General features: G+C 62.1%; 1 protein-coding gene across 2 annotated transcripts; it reads left to right on the plus strand.

The window, feature by feature from the left end:
* The first annotated feature begins 487 nt into the window (after positions 1-487).
* Positions 488-12,537, plus strand: FBXL16 (F-box and leucine rich repeat protein 16). 2 transcript variants are annotated; one of them, XM_074322753.1, is made up of 6 exons: positions 488-835; positions 7,598-8,256; positions 9,024-9,532; positions 9,840-9,924; positions 10,250-10,313; positions 10,578-12,537. In XM_074322753.1, exons 2-6 carry the CDS (start codon positions 7,612-7,614, stop codon positions 10,724-10,726), a joined length of 1,452 nt encoding a protein of 483 aa, XP_074178854.1. In that variant the 5' UTR covers positions 488-835; positions 7,598-7,611; the 3' UTR covers positions 10,727-12,537. The 2 variants fall into 2 exon arrangements, with proteins under 2 accessions (XP_074178854.1, XP_074178852.1); XM_074322751.1 differs by having other exon boundaries at positions 488-830.
* Positions 12,538-12,623: the final 86 nt, after the last annotated feature.

The raw sequence follows: 12,623 nt of genomic DNA on the forward strand, positions 1-12,623 counted from the left end.
CGCAAGGGGCCAGCCCGGAGCCCCATGAAACCGCGCGCACCCCTACGCAACTACCGGCTCCAAACGGTTCGAGTCCTCTTTTCCCGGCAGGATTTGGGGTCCCCACCGCTCCGCGTAGGCGGGGCTCGCTCCAGGTCCGCGCTCCGGCCACGCGCCCTGCCCTCCCTTGGCCCCGCTCCCTCTCCTGTCCTCCTCTGCCCTCCCCTCCCGTCCCCGCGCAGCCGCGCGCCCGGGTTTGTTATTGTGAGGGCGCCCGCGGCGAAGAGGGGGGCGGGGCGCATGCTGGGGCTGGCGCGTGCCCGTGGGCGCCGCGGCGGGAGCGCGCTGTGCGCGCGGCAGGGCGGGGCAGGAGAGGCGGGGCTCGGCATCCTCGGCGCCCCCGCTCGGGCTCCCCAACCCGGATTGGCTCCGGACGCCGGGAGCGCGCGAGGGCGCGGCGCGTAGTGCCAGGCGGGGGGCGCGCGCGGCGCCGCCGGCGGCCGCGGAGGAGCGCAGGGAGGAGGGCGGAGGAGGAGCGCCGGGAGGAGGGCGAGGGGAGGGAGGAGGCGCCCGCCCGGCTCCCTGCAAAGCGGCCTTATTTACCTGGGCACAGCCTCAGCCTCCCCGGTGGGAGGCTCGGGGTGGCCAATTCTCTCCCACCGGGGAGCTCCTCTCGGGGCGCGGCCGAGGGGGCCGCCAGGCCCCAGCGCTGGGCGCGGGGCGCGGCCGGGCCCTGCTGGCCAGGCCAGCACCTCGGCCGCCTCCCCGCTTCGTCGGCGCCCATGCCGGGCTCCCCATGACGGGAGGACGCCCGGTGAACAGCGTGGCATGAGCCAGGAGCCCGGGCTGAGGTAAGGTGTGTGCTCTGGGTTTGGCTGCGGGGCCGGGAGGGGCCAGGCTACGCCACCGCCGCGGGCGGCCACAATGAGGAGGGGACGGAGAGGGGCTTGGGACAGCGCCTCTGCCACCCCCAGCGGGCTTATGTAACCGTAGCCCCTTCCCTGGCTGTGGCCACTGGGCCTCAGGCCCTGCCAGGCCTTCCCATAGCCCCTTATTCCTGTGGAGGGCCTGGTCAAGGCCCACTCCCCATGGCAACTGGACGAGGACTGGGGTGGGGGGGTGCCACCTGACAGTGTACCCGTGGAAGGGCAATTGCAGGCTCCCAGCCCACCTGGCTGGTGAGGTTCTGGACCATCACTGAGCTCTGGGTCCCCCACCTCAGCACCACAAGCCCCTGGGCCTATGAGAGAGATATTAGATACAGCTTCGCTCCAGGCGGAGCCATGTGGACCGGTGGCTGGAGGGCTTGTCTGCCCCTGGACACGTTCTGGCCGGGCCTGTATGGAGCTGCCACAGTGGGAGGATGAGGGGAAGGGAGGGGCTGGGCATGTGCCTGGTTCTGGAGGAGGGGTCAGGCCTTGGCCAAGGCTGGAGGGCCTCAGAAGGGGAAGTGGGCACCCTGAGACTTGCTGGGGAGGGGTCCTGTACTCCTGGAGTTGGAGTGGGTAGAGAGAGTCATGCACCCGGAATCACCCCAGGAGGAGAGAAGGCCTGGCTATTGGAGCTTTAGGGAGCCGGTGGCCCAGTGGCCACTCCTCCAGCCCCTCCCTGTCTCTGCACAGGAAGCCTTCCCTCCATGGAGAGAGCAGATGGTGGATGCCACCCAACCTGCCCCCTCCATCAGGCCCCTCCCCACACCCGCCACCTCCTACAGCCCAGTGACCAGTCAGCTCAGGCCTCCCTGATGACAGGCAGGGCACAGGGCCCCTTCTTCCACCAACTCCTTTGAGGGCTGCTGGGCAGCAGCCTTGGCGCAGAAGCCCTGGGCTGGCCTGGGCCCCTGAGAGGTTTTGGGTCCCCCAGGCCAGGGCATATGCCTGATGGAGACCCATTGGTTCAGTAAGAGGTGGCCACATGGCTGGACCAGAGCTGTCTGGAGAGGGGGGAAAGTTAAGCCCCAGTCGTAAACATGGGCAGTGCAGGGTGGGCTGTTCAGGCCTCAGGGGACCCCAGGACTCAGCCGTCCCAGGGCCTGCCACCTCTACTACCTGCCTCCCCCCTTCCCTCACTTGTCAGCACCTCTAACACTGGGGAGGGGGGGTTCATGGGACAGACACTACCATCCAGCTCACACCCACTTCCAGGGCACTCAAGTGAGTCCTATCTCCCACTGATGAGATGGAAACAAGTGGCCACGAGGTGGGGGGAACCTGGACCCCCTGAGACAGATGGGCCCAGGCGGGCCTGCAATGCTGAAAGCCAGGGAGACATCTCACCCCGACGTGGGGGAAGGGGCTGTGCTGCGGCCCACAGCCCTGTCTCCTCACACATGGAGGGATCACTGCTGTGTCTCAGAGGCTGGCATGGCGGAGGAGTGGAGATGGCAGTGAAGGAAGGTCTGTGGGTGGCCCAGAACCTTTCCCACTGGTGGACTAGAGGAGCTTCAACCAGACCAGCTTCAGAAGTGGGCTCAGGCCACCTTCCGCAATAGGGCAGGAAAGAGGGAGAGGGATTGAGGCAGCTGCCCAAAGCAGCAGTCACGAGATGCCTCAGGCCTCGGCCTTGGGGAGCTCAGGTCCTTCAAAGCAGGGGAGCCAAGACGTGGCCTGGGACCCAACATCTGCTCCCCAAGGTAACCAGTCCTACCTGGCTGAGGTGCCCTGAGCTTGGCCAAAAGACTGTGCTGGAGCACGAACTTGCGTCTCTTGAAGCTATGTGCTCCCTCCCCAGAGCCCCTAGTGCACGGGTGGGGCAGCCTGCACCCCAGCAGCATCTGCAAGCTGGGGGAGACAGGGGAGTGCTGCTGCCAGGACATGTGCAAAGTGGCAGGGATGTGAATGTGCCTGAGTCACGGGGCTTGTCATGGAGTGTGTCAGCTCACTCCGTGTCCCCAATCCCAAGCTGCCCTGGTAATCACCCATGCCCCTGGGGCCGCCACCACAGATCAACGTACATGAGTTTTAATGACTTTCCATGTACTGCCCAGCTCCAGGGGCCTCAGCAGGCAGGGGAAACTGGTCAGTACGGGTTTTACTGGGGTCAGGAACACCCCCACCCAGCATCCAGGACAGGCTGTGTCAGATGGAGGCATCAAAGATGGAGGAAGAGACCTCCAAGGTGGTGGCCATGAGGGGTTGAGGGTTTCCTGGGAATGAGCAGTCCCAAAGAGTGTCCCAGTGGTGGACATGCAGCTTGCAGCCTCTGGAAGGAGAGCAGGGGTGACGGGACAATGGTGGCAGAGACCACCAGCTCAGGTCCAGGCTGTGAAGGCACAGGTGACAGAAGAAGCAGAACACAGCAGAGAAAGGAGGCCACAGAAGGTGTGCCTGGCCAAAGGCAGGCCAGCTGGGGGCCCCAGGTTGCCCTGTGGCCCCATGTGCCCGGCTTGGCCTTCGGGAGTCACAGATGGGGGTCTTGGGGTCAAATCCCAGCTTTGTGTAACTTCTGAAAATTCACTGAGACCTGCTTTCCCCACCACGGTCAGGCAGTGTGTGAAGGGCTCAGACCAGCAGTGAGAGGTGTGGTGCTGGGAAGAGCTGGACCCCCTGCTTCCCTCCCTCCTGGGGGTGTCTGGCCCCTTCCCCTCAGGTCTGGCCAGATTACGGGCAAAGGTCCCCAGCTTCCTTCCCCTGCAGCTTCCAAGGGGAGTCTCAGCTAAAACGGAGACATGCGCTATCAGCTTCCCACGGGTCTGAATAACTGCAGGGCCCACCCCAAGCCCTACAGTCTTGGGGGCCTTCTCAGAGACTCTGGCACCAACCCAATTCCAGTGGCCACTGACCTCTGTCACGACCGGGATTAACGAATTGAGCTGCAGCTTCCTCACTGACCGTCCTCCTGTTAATCTGCCCTGTCCTCCATCAAGCCTCATGGGCCGCAGGCAGCCACACTCCTTTCTGCATGACCCTGCTAACTGGACTGCCATCATTCATTCATTCATTCATTCAGCAAGCACTGAGAAGCCCCTAAACCATGATGCTGTCTGTCCTCAAGGAGTCCCCAATCAAGGGGCTAGGCTGACAGGTAGACAGTGGTGAGAGCCCAAATGATGACTGAGCCCCTGGAGGTGTTTTCTCAGTGCTGGAGGTCCCCAGGGGGAGGCAGGGGCAGCACTCACACCAAAGGGTGGAGGAGAAGGAAATTGCAGGGTTAAGGAGCAGGGAGACCAGCTGAGCAAGCAGGGGGGCCAGCATGTGCCTGGGCAGAGATGGGGAGGGGAGGAGGAAGGCAGGACAGGGGCCAGGGCTGGGGAGGGGCCAGAAGTGAGGCCCCCAGGGACTAGTGACGCCCGCCCGCAGAAGAGACAGCTCCTTATGAAGCCCCAACATGGCCATCTGCAGACTGTCAGCCTAGAAGTCACCAAATTCTGGAGGCCTCCCAGGAGCACCCAGGAGCCCAGCACGCGCCCTAGGTCCACTCTGGTCCCCATGCTTCACAGTGAGTCTGTGAGGGAAACACAGAAGCTCTCGCACTTGGTACCCTGATCCAGCTCTGGCTCAGGCTGATGGGGACAAGACAACTAAAGTAGTGGCCACCATCTCCCTCCTCCTCCTAGCGTGAGCCCAGGCGCCTCGAGCCCCCGCAGCCTATCCTGGGAGGGGACCTTTTCCAGAGTTCCACTCCACGTGAGGAACAACCCACCAGGGCTGAGTCGGACAATAGTGCAAGCATGGCCATCTTTTTTAAAAAACCCCTTTTCCCAGCATTAGCTCCTGGTGTTTATCCCTTAAGGGGGAAGCAGCCCCCAGCAGACTGGCAGCTGCCCTTAACCCCTCCTGGCAGGAAATGCCAAGGCCCACTGAGTGCAGTCAGGTACCAGGTGGGTGGGTGAGGCCAGGGCCGGGCAGAGGGGCCCTTGTCCCAGCCCCCCAGGGACCTCTTGCCTAACTGGCAGGGAGATCCAGCTCTAACCCTGAGCTCACTTTTCTCCCAAAGCCCTGGCCCTTTGGTCAAGGTGCGCCTGTTGCCAGTTTTGAGCTCCAGAGCAGGGGATTCTCAGGCTGGGTCAATGAGCCTGGAGTGTGAGGAGCAGCTGACGCCCAGCATGACCATAGACAAGGTTGGGGAGCAGCAGGGCCGTCTCTGTGGGAGGCAGCTCCAATCTGGGGATGGGGGTAGGGGGTGGAAAGGGCTGACTGACAGGCAGGATGGTGCCTTTTGGCCAGGGATGGGGGTGCGGGGTGAGGAGCAGCCAGGCCTCAGACACTCTCCCCAGGCTAATGAGGGTCATCCTCAGCCTGGCCCCTCCCTCCCTCGGGCTCTCTCCCAGGGTCTGGCTTGTTTTCACCAGCTCCACCCTGAGGCCTGAAGGGTGAGGATGGGACTGTGGGCGTGTGCAAATGTGAGCTCCAGTGGGGGCGAGAAGGGAGCCTCGCAGTTGCCCGGGGCATCCACGTGCATCTTCCTCCTCCCCAACTCAGGCGCTCCACGTGCACACCCATGGCTGGGAGCATTTGCAATCTAAATCCGCACTGCTCTTAAGTTATTTCTCCCCTGGTGCCACCTCCGCCGCCTCCGCGGGATCTTAGACGAACAGGGCGGCTTCTCTTCTCCCCTGCACCACCCCCCACCCGCCTCCAGGGCCCCTCCCTGTTAAGATGGGTTTGCCAGATCGGTTCTCCACCCCACACACCACCAGCCGCTGTCCGCGGTGGAGGCGGCCGTGCTTGGCCTCCGAGCACGCGCACAGCGGCTGGCGCGCGGTGGGGTGGGGGGGTGGGGTGGGGGGGAGCGCTGTCCATGGTGCTGCGCGCCGAGCGCCTAGCCGGCCGCTCCAGGTCTGTGGGCGGCGCGCCCTGAGCCGGGAAATCTTCATACCCCGTTTTGGGGACACAGAAGATATTCAGGCCGGGGCTGCCTCTCTCTACCCAGCAGCCCACAGGAGGTAGTTGCGGGGACAGCCTCTCCCTTGGACACAGAAGTGGGGGCCAGTCGTGGGCTTCATCCTGTCCCTCTATGAGACACAGCTGGCCACTATGGTTCCCTCCTCCTGTACTGGTAAACCAACTCCTTGGAGCCTCAGGTTCCTAATTAATCTGAAAACGGGTAACGGTAGTGGCCACCCCTTCTCCCCGCAGGGTTGCTGTGAGGTAGAAATCCATGATTATCCCAGTGGGCAAGCGGCAGATGTTATGGATGTCTTGTATCAGCCTATGTGAGGTCGTGAGCTGCCTGATCATGAGCTGCAGTGAGGGGGCCTCCCCTGGGAAGGGAAGGCCCAGGGTGGACTGCCAGCCTAGGGGCTCATTGCTGCCAAGGCAGGGAGGCTTTGGGACCAAAAGCTGGGTTTGCAGCCATGAGGGCCACATGTCCCAGGTCTGCGCCCCCTCCCTAGACATGGAATGCTGGCAAGGGTTGTCCTGTTCAGGGCTTAGAAGCAGTTGGGGGGGTGTGTGGGGTGCTAGAAAGAGCAGGGAAGGACTGCCCACTCACATCCCAGAGAATACTGTCCCCTCCTCTTCGGGCAGGCCATGGAGCTCAGAAACAACTTTCCAATTGCTCACTGTGACCCGTACACTATGCTTAGCCCTTTGCACGTGCTGTTCCGTGGTGGGGGTATCATCACCTCCCAGGATTAGAAGTAAGGAAAGTGAGGCTTGGAGAAGGGAAGGCCTTGCCCAGGCCACGTAGCCAGAGTAGGGCTTGTTTTGAGTCCAGAGTGTGTGACCTGGAGCGTGTGGGTGAGCACCCTCCCTGGATGTCCGGTGTGGGATGGGCAGATACAGAATGAACAGAGGGTGGCACTGTGAGGGTCCCACTGCCCCTTCTCTCCAGGCCCGTCTGTGCCAATGCCCTCTGCCACACATTCATAGCCTTGGAGGCCTTAGAAAGGGAGCCAGGTGGTCTCAGCCCAACCCTGGGGGGAGCTCCTTTCATATAGCCTTCCATAGCCAGCTCTGGTCCAAGTCTTGGTTCTGCCACTTACTATGACCTCAGGCAAGCAATTCACACTGCCTCGGCCTTAGTTTCCTCATCTGGTCAATGGGTGCACTCACCACAGCATCATCCTCAGTGGGTTAGGTGGTGGAGTAAAGAGACAGTTGTGTTCAGGGCTCACGGCTGGTATCACGGTAAATACTGGGAAGACAACTGCCCTTTCTTTGGGTAGATTCTGGGCCATGGAACCTACTGTAGAGTACTGGCAGGGAAGCCTATGAGCAAGCAGGGGGACCAGCACATGCCAGGCACCGGAATCACTCCACAGAGCCACGCTGGCACTCCACAGTGCAGGGGCCAGAGACTGCCCCAATTCTGTCCCTCAGTTACACAGCACCTGCGCAGCGGAGGCAGGCACTGATGTGGGCCTCAGGGTAGCAAAGGTAAAGGGAGCAGTCACAAGCGAGTGTCTGTCATCACTTCTGTTCTCTCATCTGTAAGTTAGAAACCCTAGTACCTAGGTTTTGAACTCTGTGAGTGGGTGCAGGTCGAGCTCAGTGCCTACAGGTGCTCTCGGGTCAGCCCTGTCCTGTTGCTGCTCAGTCAGAGGAAGGCTTGTACTCAGAGCCTTTCTGAGAGTGCCGTGGGAGGGGAAGCCCAGGGATAGGAAGGGGCCCAGCTCAGCTCCGCCTTCCAGGAGAGAACATAGAACTCACTTCCCACTCTGGGCCTCTGTCTGCAGAGTGAGCGAGGAAGATGTCCAGCCCTGGAGTCAACGGCGACCCCAAGCCCCCATGCTTGCCTCGAAATGGCCTGGTGAAGCTGCCGGGCCAGCCCAACGGCCTGGGCACAGCCAGTATCACCAAGGGCACGCCAGCTGCCAAGAACCGCCCCTGCCAGCCTCTGCCCCCACCCACCCTCCCACCACCCAGCCTGGCTACTCCGATGCCTCGGGCTGCTCTGGCCGGGGGCCTGTGCCCCCCGGCAGGGCTCCCCCTTGGTGGACCAGCCTCAGCCCCGGTGCCCGGGCCCCCAGTAGAGCGGCCACCGCTGGCCACAGACGAAAAGATCCTCAATGGCCTTTTCTGGTACTTCTCGGCCTGCGAGAAGTGTGTGCTGGCCCAGGTGTGCAAGGCCTGGAGGCGTGTGCTCTACCAGCCCAAGTTCTGGGTGGGCCTCACACCTGTGCTGCATGCCAAGGAGCTCTACAATGTGCTGCCTGGTGGTGAGAAGGAGTTCGTGAACCTGCAGGGCTTTGCTGCACGTGGCTTTGAGGGCTTCTGCCTGGTTGGTGTCTCTGACCTGGACATCTGTGAGTTCATTGACAACTATGCCCTCTCCAAGAAGGGTGTCAAGGCCATGAGCCTCAAGCGCTCCACCATCACTGACGCCGGCTTGGAGGTGTGTCCCCCTGCTGGCTCAGAAAGGACAGGGATGGGGGACAGGGCCAGGAACAGCAATGGAACAGATGCAAGGGTGGGGGGAGGTGGGGAGTGGCCCCTGGAGGAAGCTCGGGCACACAAGGAGCAATGTAGCTGAGGGCTATGCCAGTGCCCTGAGGGGGGCTGTGGCTTTGGGGGGGGCAGAACTGGCTACATAATTTGAGCAACCCAGTCCAAGATGAAAATGCAGGTCCCTTGTTCAGAGATGATTAAGAATTTCAAGACAGCGACAATAAAGTAGTTAAGTGTGGGGCCCTTCTAAGCATGGGCCCTGCATGCCAGTGAAGCCGGCCATGGATGGGGAGGACACTGGAGGTGGTGGCAGCAGGGGCAAAGGTCAGAGGAGCAGCTATGCAGGTGGGCTCTTCCCCAGGACCCCGACTCTAAACAAATCATCAACACCGACTGCTCCAGGCGCCTGCTGGGGCCAGGCCCTGGGCTCCCAGTTCCCCTGTGCCTTGCCTCCTCTTTTAGGGTGTAGTTGAGGTGTAACAGACACACTGTAAAGAGCACTTGTTCGAGAGTACAGCTCGATGCTTGTTTACACTCATCTACACTCTGGAGAACTCCGCTTCCTGCCTCTCGGTGGGCTTGTTCTGCCCTATCTCCTACTCTCCTCAGCACAACCTGCAGGGAGGGGCACTCCCAGGGAACCGATGTAGGCTTTCACAGTGGCAGGGGCAGTGGCGAGGTCTGGCCTCCTGACCCCGAACCTGCTGCCAACAGGTAATGCTGGAGCAGATGCAGGGCGTGGTGCGCCTTGAGCTGTCAGGCTGCAATGACTTCACGGAGGCGGGGCTGTGGTCCAGCCTGAGCGCACGCATCACCTCGCTGAGCGTGAGTGACTGCATCAACGTGGCAGACGATGCCATCGCGGCCATCTCGCAGCTGCTGCCCAACCTGGCAGAGCTGAGCTTGCAGGCCTACCATGTGACAGACACGGCGCTGGCCTACTTCACAGCGCGCCAGGGCCACAGCACACACACGCTGCGCCTGCTCTCCTGCTGGGAGATCACCAACCATGGCGTGGTCAACGTGGTGCACAGCCTGCCCAACCTCACCGCGCTCAGCCTTTCTGGCTGCTCTAAAGTCACTGATGATGGCGTGGAGCTTGTGGCGGAGAACCTGCGCAAGCTCCGCAGCCTCGACCTCTCCTGGTGCCCACGCATCACCGACATGGCGCTGGAGTACGTGGCCTGCGACCTGCACCGCCTGGAGGAGCTAGTGCTGGACAGGTGTGTGTATCCCCCACTCGCAGGCTATGGAGGGCAGGACCAGACAAGGCTGGGTGGACCTTCTGAACAGGGAGCTAGTGGACAGGCTTGTAGGTAGAGGGGCTGCAGCGTGGGAGGGGAGCGGGTTGCGGGGCGGGCCCCTCAAAACGTGGGTCTAGTGTGGGTGACGCAAAGGAAGGAGCTATTATGAGGGGCCAGGGGTGAGTTCACGCCAGAGGCACTTCCGGGAAAAGGAGGAAGGGGTCGGAGCTGAGGGGCAGGGCAAGGTGTTTTGAAGTTGGGCACCCCCTCTCTGTTGCAACCACAGGTGTGTACGCATCACCGACACTGGCCTCAGCTATTTGTCCACAATGTCGTCCCTACGCAGCCTCTACCTGAGATGGTGCTGCCAGGTATCGATCCTGCACGCCTCCGGAGATCGGGGAGTAGTCAGGGGAGGTGGTGAGGCGCGGGGTCCTCTGACCTGCTCAGATCCTGAGTGGAAGTCTGGGATCCTTCCACACCCAGCGGCTGACCTAAGTGGAGCGCGCGTTGTCCCAATGCCCTCACCCTGGCACTCCGCAACGACCTTCTGGCTCCGTGGGGAGCTGAGAAACCCCCGTTTTGAACCCCGCTCCCTGCCCCTCCAGCAGCTCCAGGCCTGCGGCCTGACCCCAAGAGTGGGGCTCCTACAGGGCGCGAGCGGAATTAGTTAACTCGCCCCGCCCTCCCGCCCAGGTGCAGGACTTCGGCCTGAAGCACCTCCTGGCTATGAGGAGTTTGCGTCTCCTGTCTCTGGCAGGTGAGACCCCCTGCCGCCCGCCTTGACAGTGACCATCCCACCACACGCACTCCTAGTCCGACTGTACCAGCCTTGCAGGGTACCTTGTGCGTATTCATACCTGGGGCTGCCTCGCTGTGTCCCCGGTGCAGGTCGGAGCAGGGAGACGCCCGGCAGGAGCTAGCCCTGGCCTGGCCCCGCCCATCCGCTTGCCCCGCCCCCACAGCCCCGCCCCTCTCGAGCTATCGGGCCGCGCCCACTTAGCCCCCGCCATGGTCCCCGCAGGCTGTCCGCTGCTGACCACCACGGGCCTCTCGGGACTGGTGCAGCTGCAGGAGCTGGAGGAGCTGGAGCTGACCAACTGCCCCGGAGCCACCCCCGAGCTCTTCAAGTACTTCTCGCAGCACCTGCCCCGTTGCCTCGTCATTGAGTAGCGCGGGGGATCCTTGCCCCCGTCGTAGGAACCCGCCACGCTCTGGGCGGGGACACGGGGGCGCCGCTGAGCCCCCACTCCCGGCCCTGCCCTCAGGGGAGCCCCCACACCCAGCGCGGGAGGCGGGACAAACCGAGGGATAGCCCCGCCCCGCGCCCCATGGCCCCTCCGCTCCTCTCCTGGCCCCGCCTGGGCAGGGAGGGGCGTCGGGCGGGACCAGCCCTACGCACGCACGCACGCACACTCGGGGATTTGTGCATGCCCCTCGTGCCCGCCCTGCACGCCCGCCCTCCACCACGCCGCAGCCGCCTCCATCTTTCGCCCGCCCGCTGGGGCAGGGGCCAGGCCCGGTCCTGGGGGCACTTTAAGCTCGCCAGATGGCCGCCGCCCTTACCGACTTCCCCGCCACACCCTGCTCTGTCTCCCGGCTGTCCCCCAATCCCGGGCAGGGCCCTGGGGGATTGAGGGGGGCTGGGTACCCCAGAACACAGGGGACCCAGTAGAGCCCCATGGGCTGTCGGCATCTTCCACCGACCGCATCGCGCCTGCAGCCCTCCAAGGGTTGCGAAGGGAAACAGGCCGCCGCCAAAGCCATGGCCCTCTGAGGAGCCCAAGTCCCACCCGCCCTTCCCCCACCCCATGCCAGCCTGACCCAACCTCCCGTCTTCATTGCCACTGTGTGAAGCAGCCCCCTGCTCGCCCCACCCCCACCCGCAGGCCTACAAGTCCTTGGGCCCTGGCCAAGCTGGGGCAGAATTGGGTTGGGAGAGGGGCAGAGTGGATGACAGTGACCTTGGCATAATCAACATTAGCCCACCCACTCCAGTGCACCTCAACCCAGAGGTGGTACAGCTACCTTGTGAGACCCCAAGCTGGAGCGACACTCAGGGCCTGCAGGCCTTGGGAGCAGTCCTGGGTGGAACTTACACTGTAGGCCCTGTAGCCAAGCTGGGCCCAGGCTCCTCAGTGCTACACTTCACCCTGGGCAGGTTTCCATCAGGTGGAAGCTGAAAAACTGGGCCCCAGCCAAGGCTTGGTCAGCATCAGCAAGCAACTCTGATCTTCCAGTGGCCAGCACATCCTCAGCACCGAGGAGGGAGGGCACCTTTCTAGCTGCCCCCACCCCTTCCCAGCTCCCCAAACGTCTGCTTGCCCAAATGGGCTCTGACCGTGTTCTGTCTGATCCCAAGACATTCGGAAGTCCTAGGGGATGCTGGCACATCTTGGCAATTGCTGAGGAGGGGGCTGGGACCCCTTTCCATCCCAACCTTGAACCCCAGGAGATATAGCACCCACACCTAATCTTGGGACACCCCACCCCCATCTGGTTGGAAAAGAGTAACCAGTTTCCAGAGAGCCAGAGAGTGAGAGAATGAGAGAGAGGGGGAGAGAGAGAGAGAGCGCGCGCGCGAGAGAAAGAGATGCTATTGAAGCAGAGAAACAGTTCAACAGCCCAAAGATCTCTCTGCCCCTGGAGTGCTGGAAGGAGGCTCCTGGGTTGAGGTGGTCAGGAGCCAGTTTCTTCAGCCCGTCCTCCCCACAGTTCCTTAGTGGGGAGGGGGCAGCTGTCCATTTGTCCAAAGTATTAATGCAACTGAAGCTGTGATATTTCCAACGACTGTAGGAGGAAAATTTAAGGGGAGAGAGGAAAACAAAACCAACCAACCCCTAAAATCATTTTCTTACTGTACATAACGACCTCATTCTCCTGTATATGCGGAAGATATAACCTTATATTTGGTAAGTGTTTCTTGTGCTATTTTATCACGTGACCTGTTTATAAAAATATATATTAAAAAAGTTGTAAAAACACGGGTCAGAGTTGTTTTTGGGTCATCTGACCGTGGCGGGGGAAGGTGTTTCTGCCCCGAGGGGCTGGAAGGGATGGAGGCGGCCGT

Source organism: Rhinolophus sinicus, linkage group LG18 (genome assembly GCF_036562045.2).
Source record: "Rhinolophus sinicus isolate RSC01 linkage group LG18, ASM3656204v1, whole genome shotgun sequence".
NCBI classification, from domain to species: Eukaryota; Metazoa; Chordata; class Mammalia; order Chiroptera; family Rhinolophidae; genus Rhinolophus; species Rhinolophus sinicus.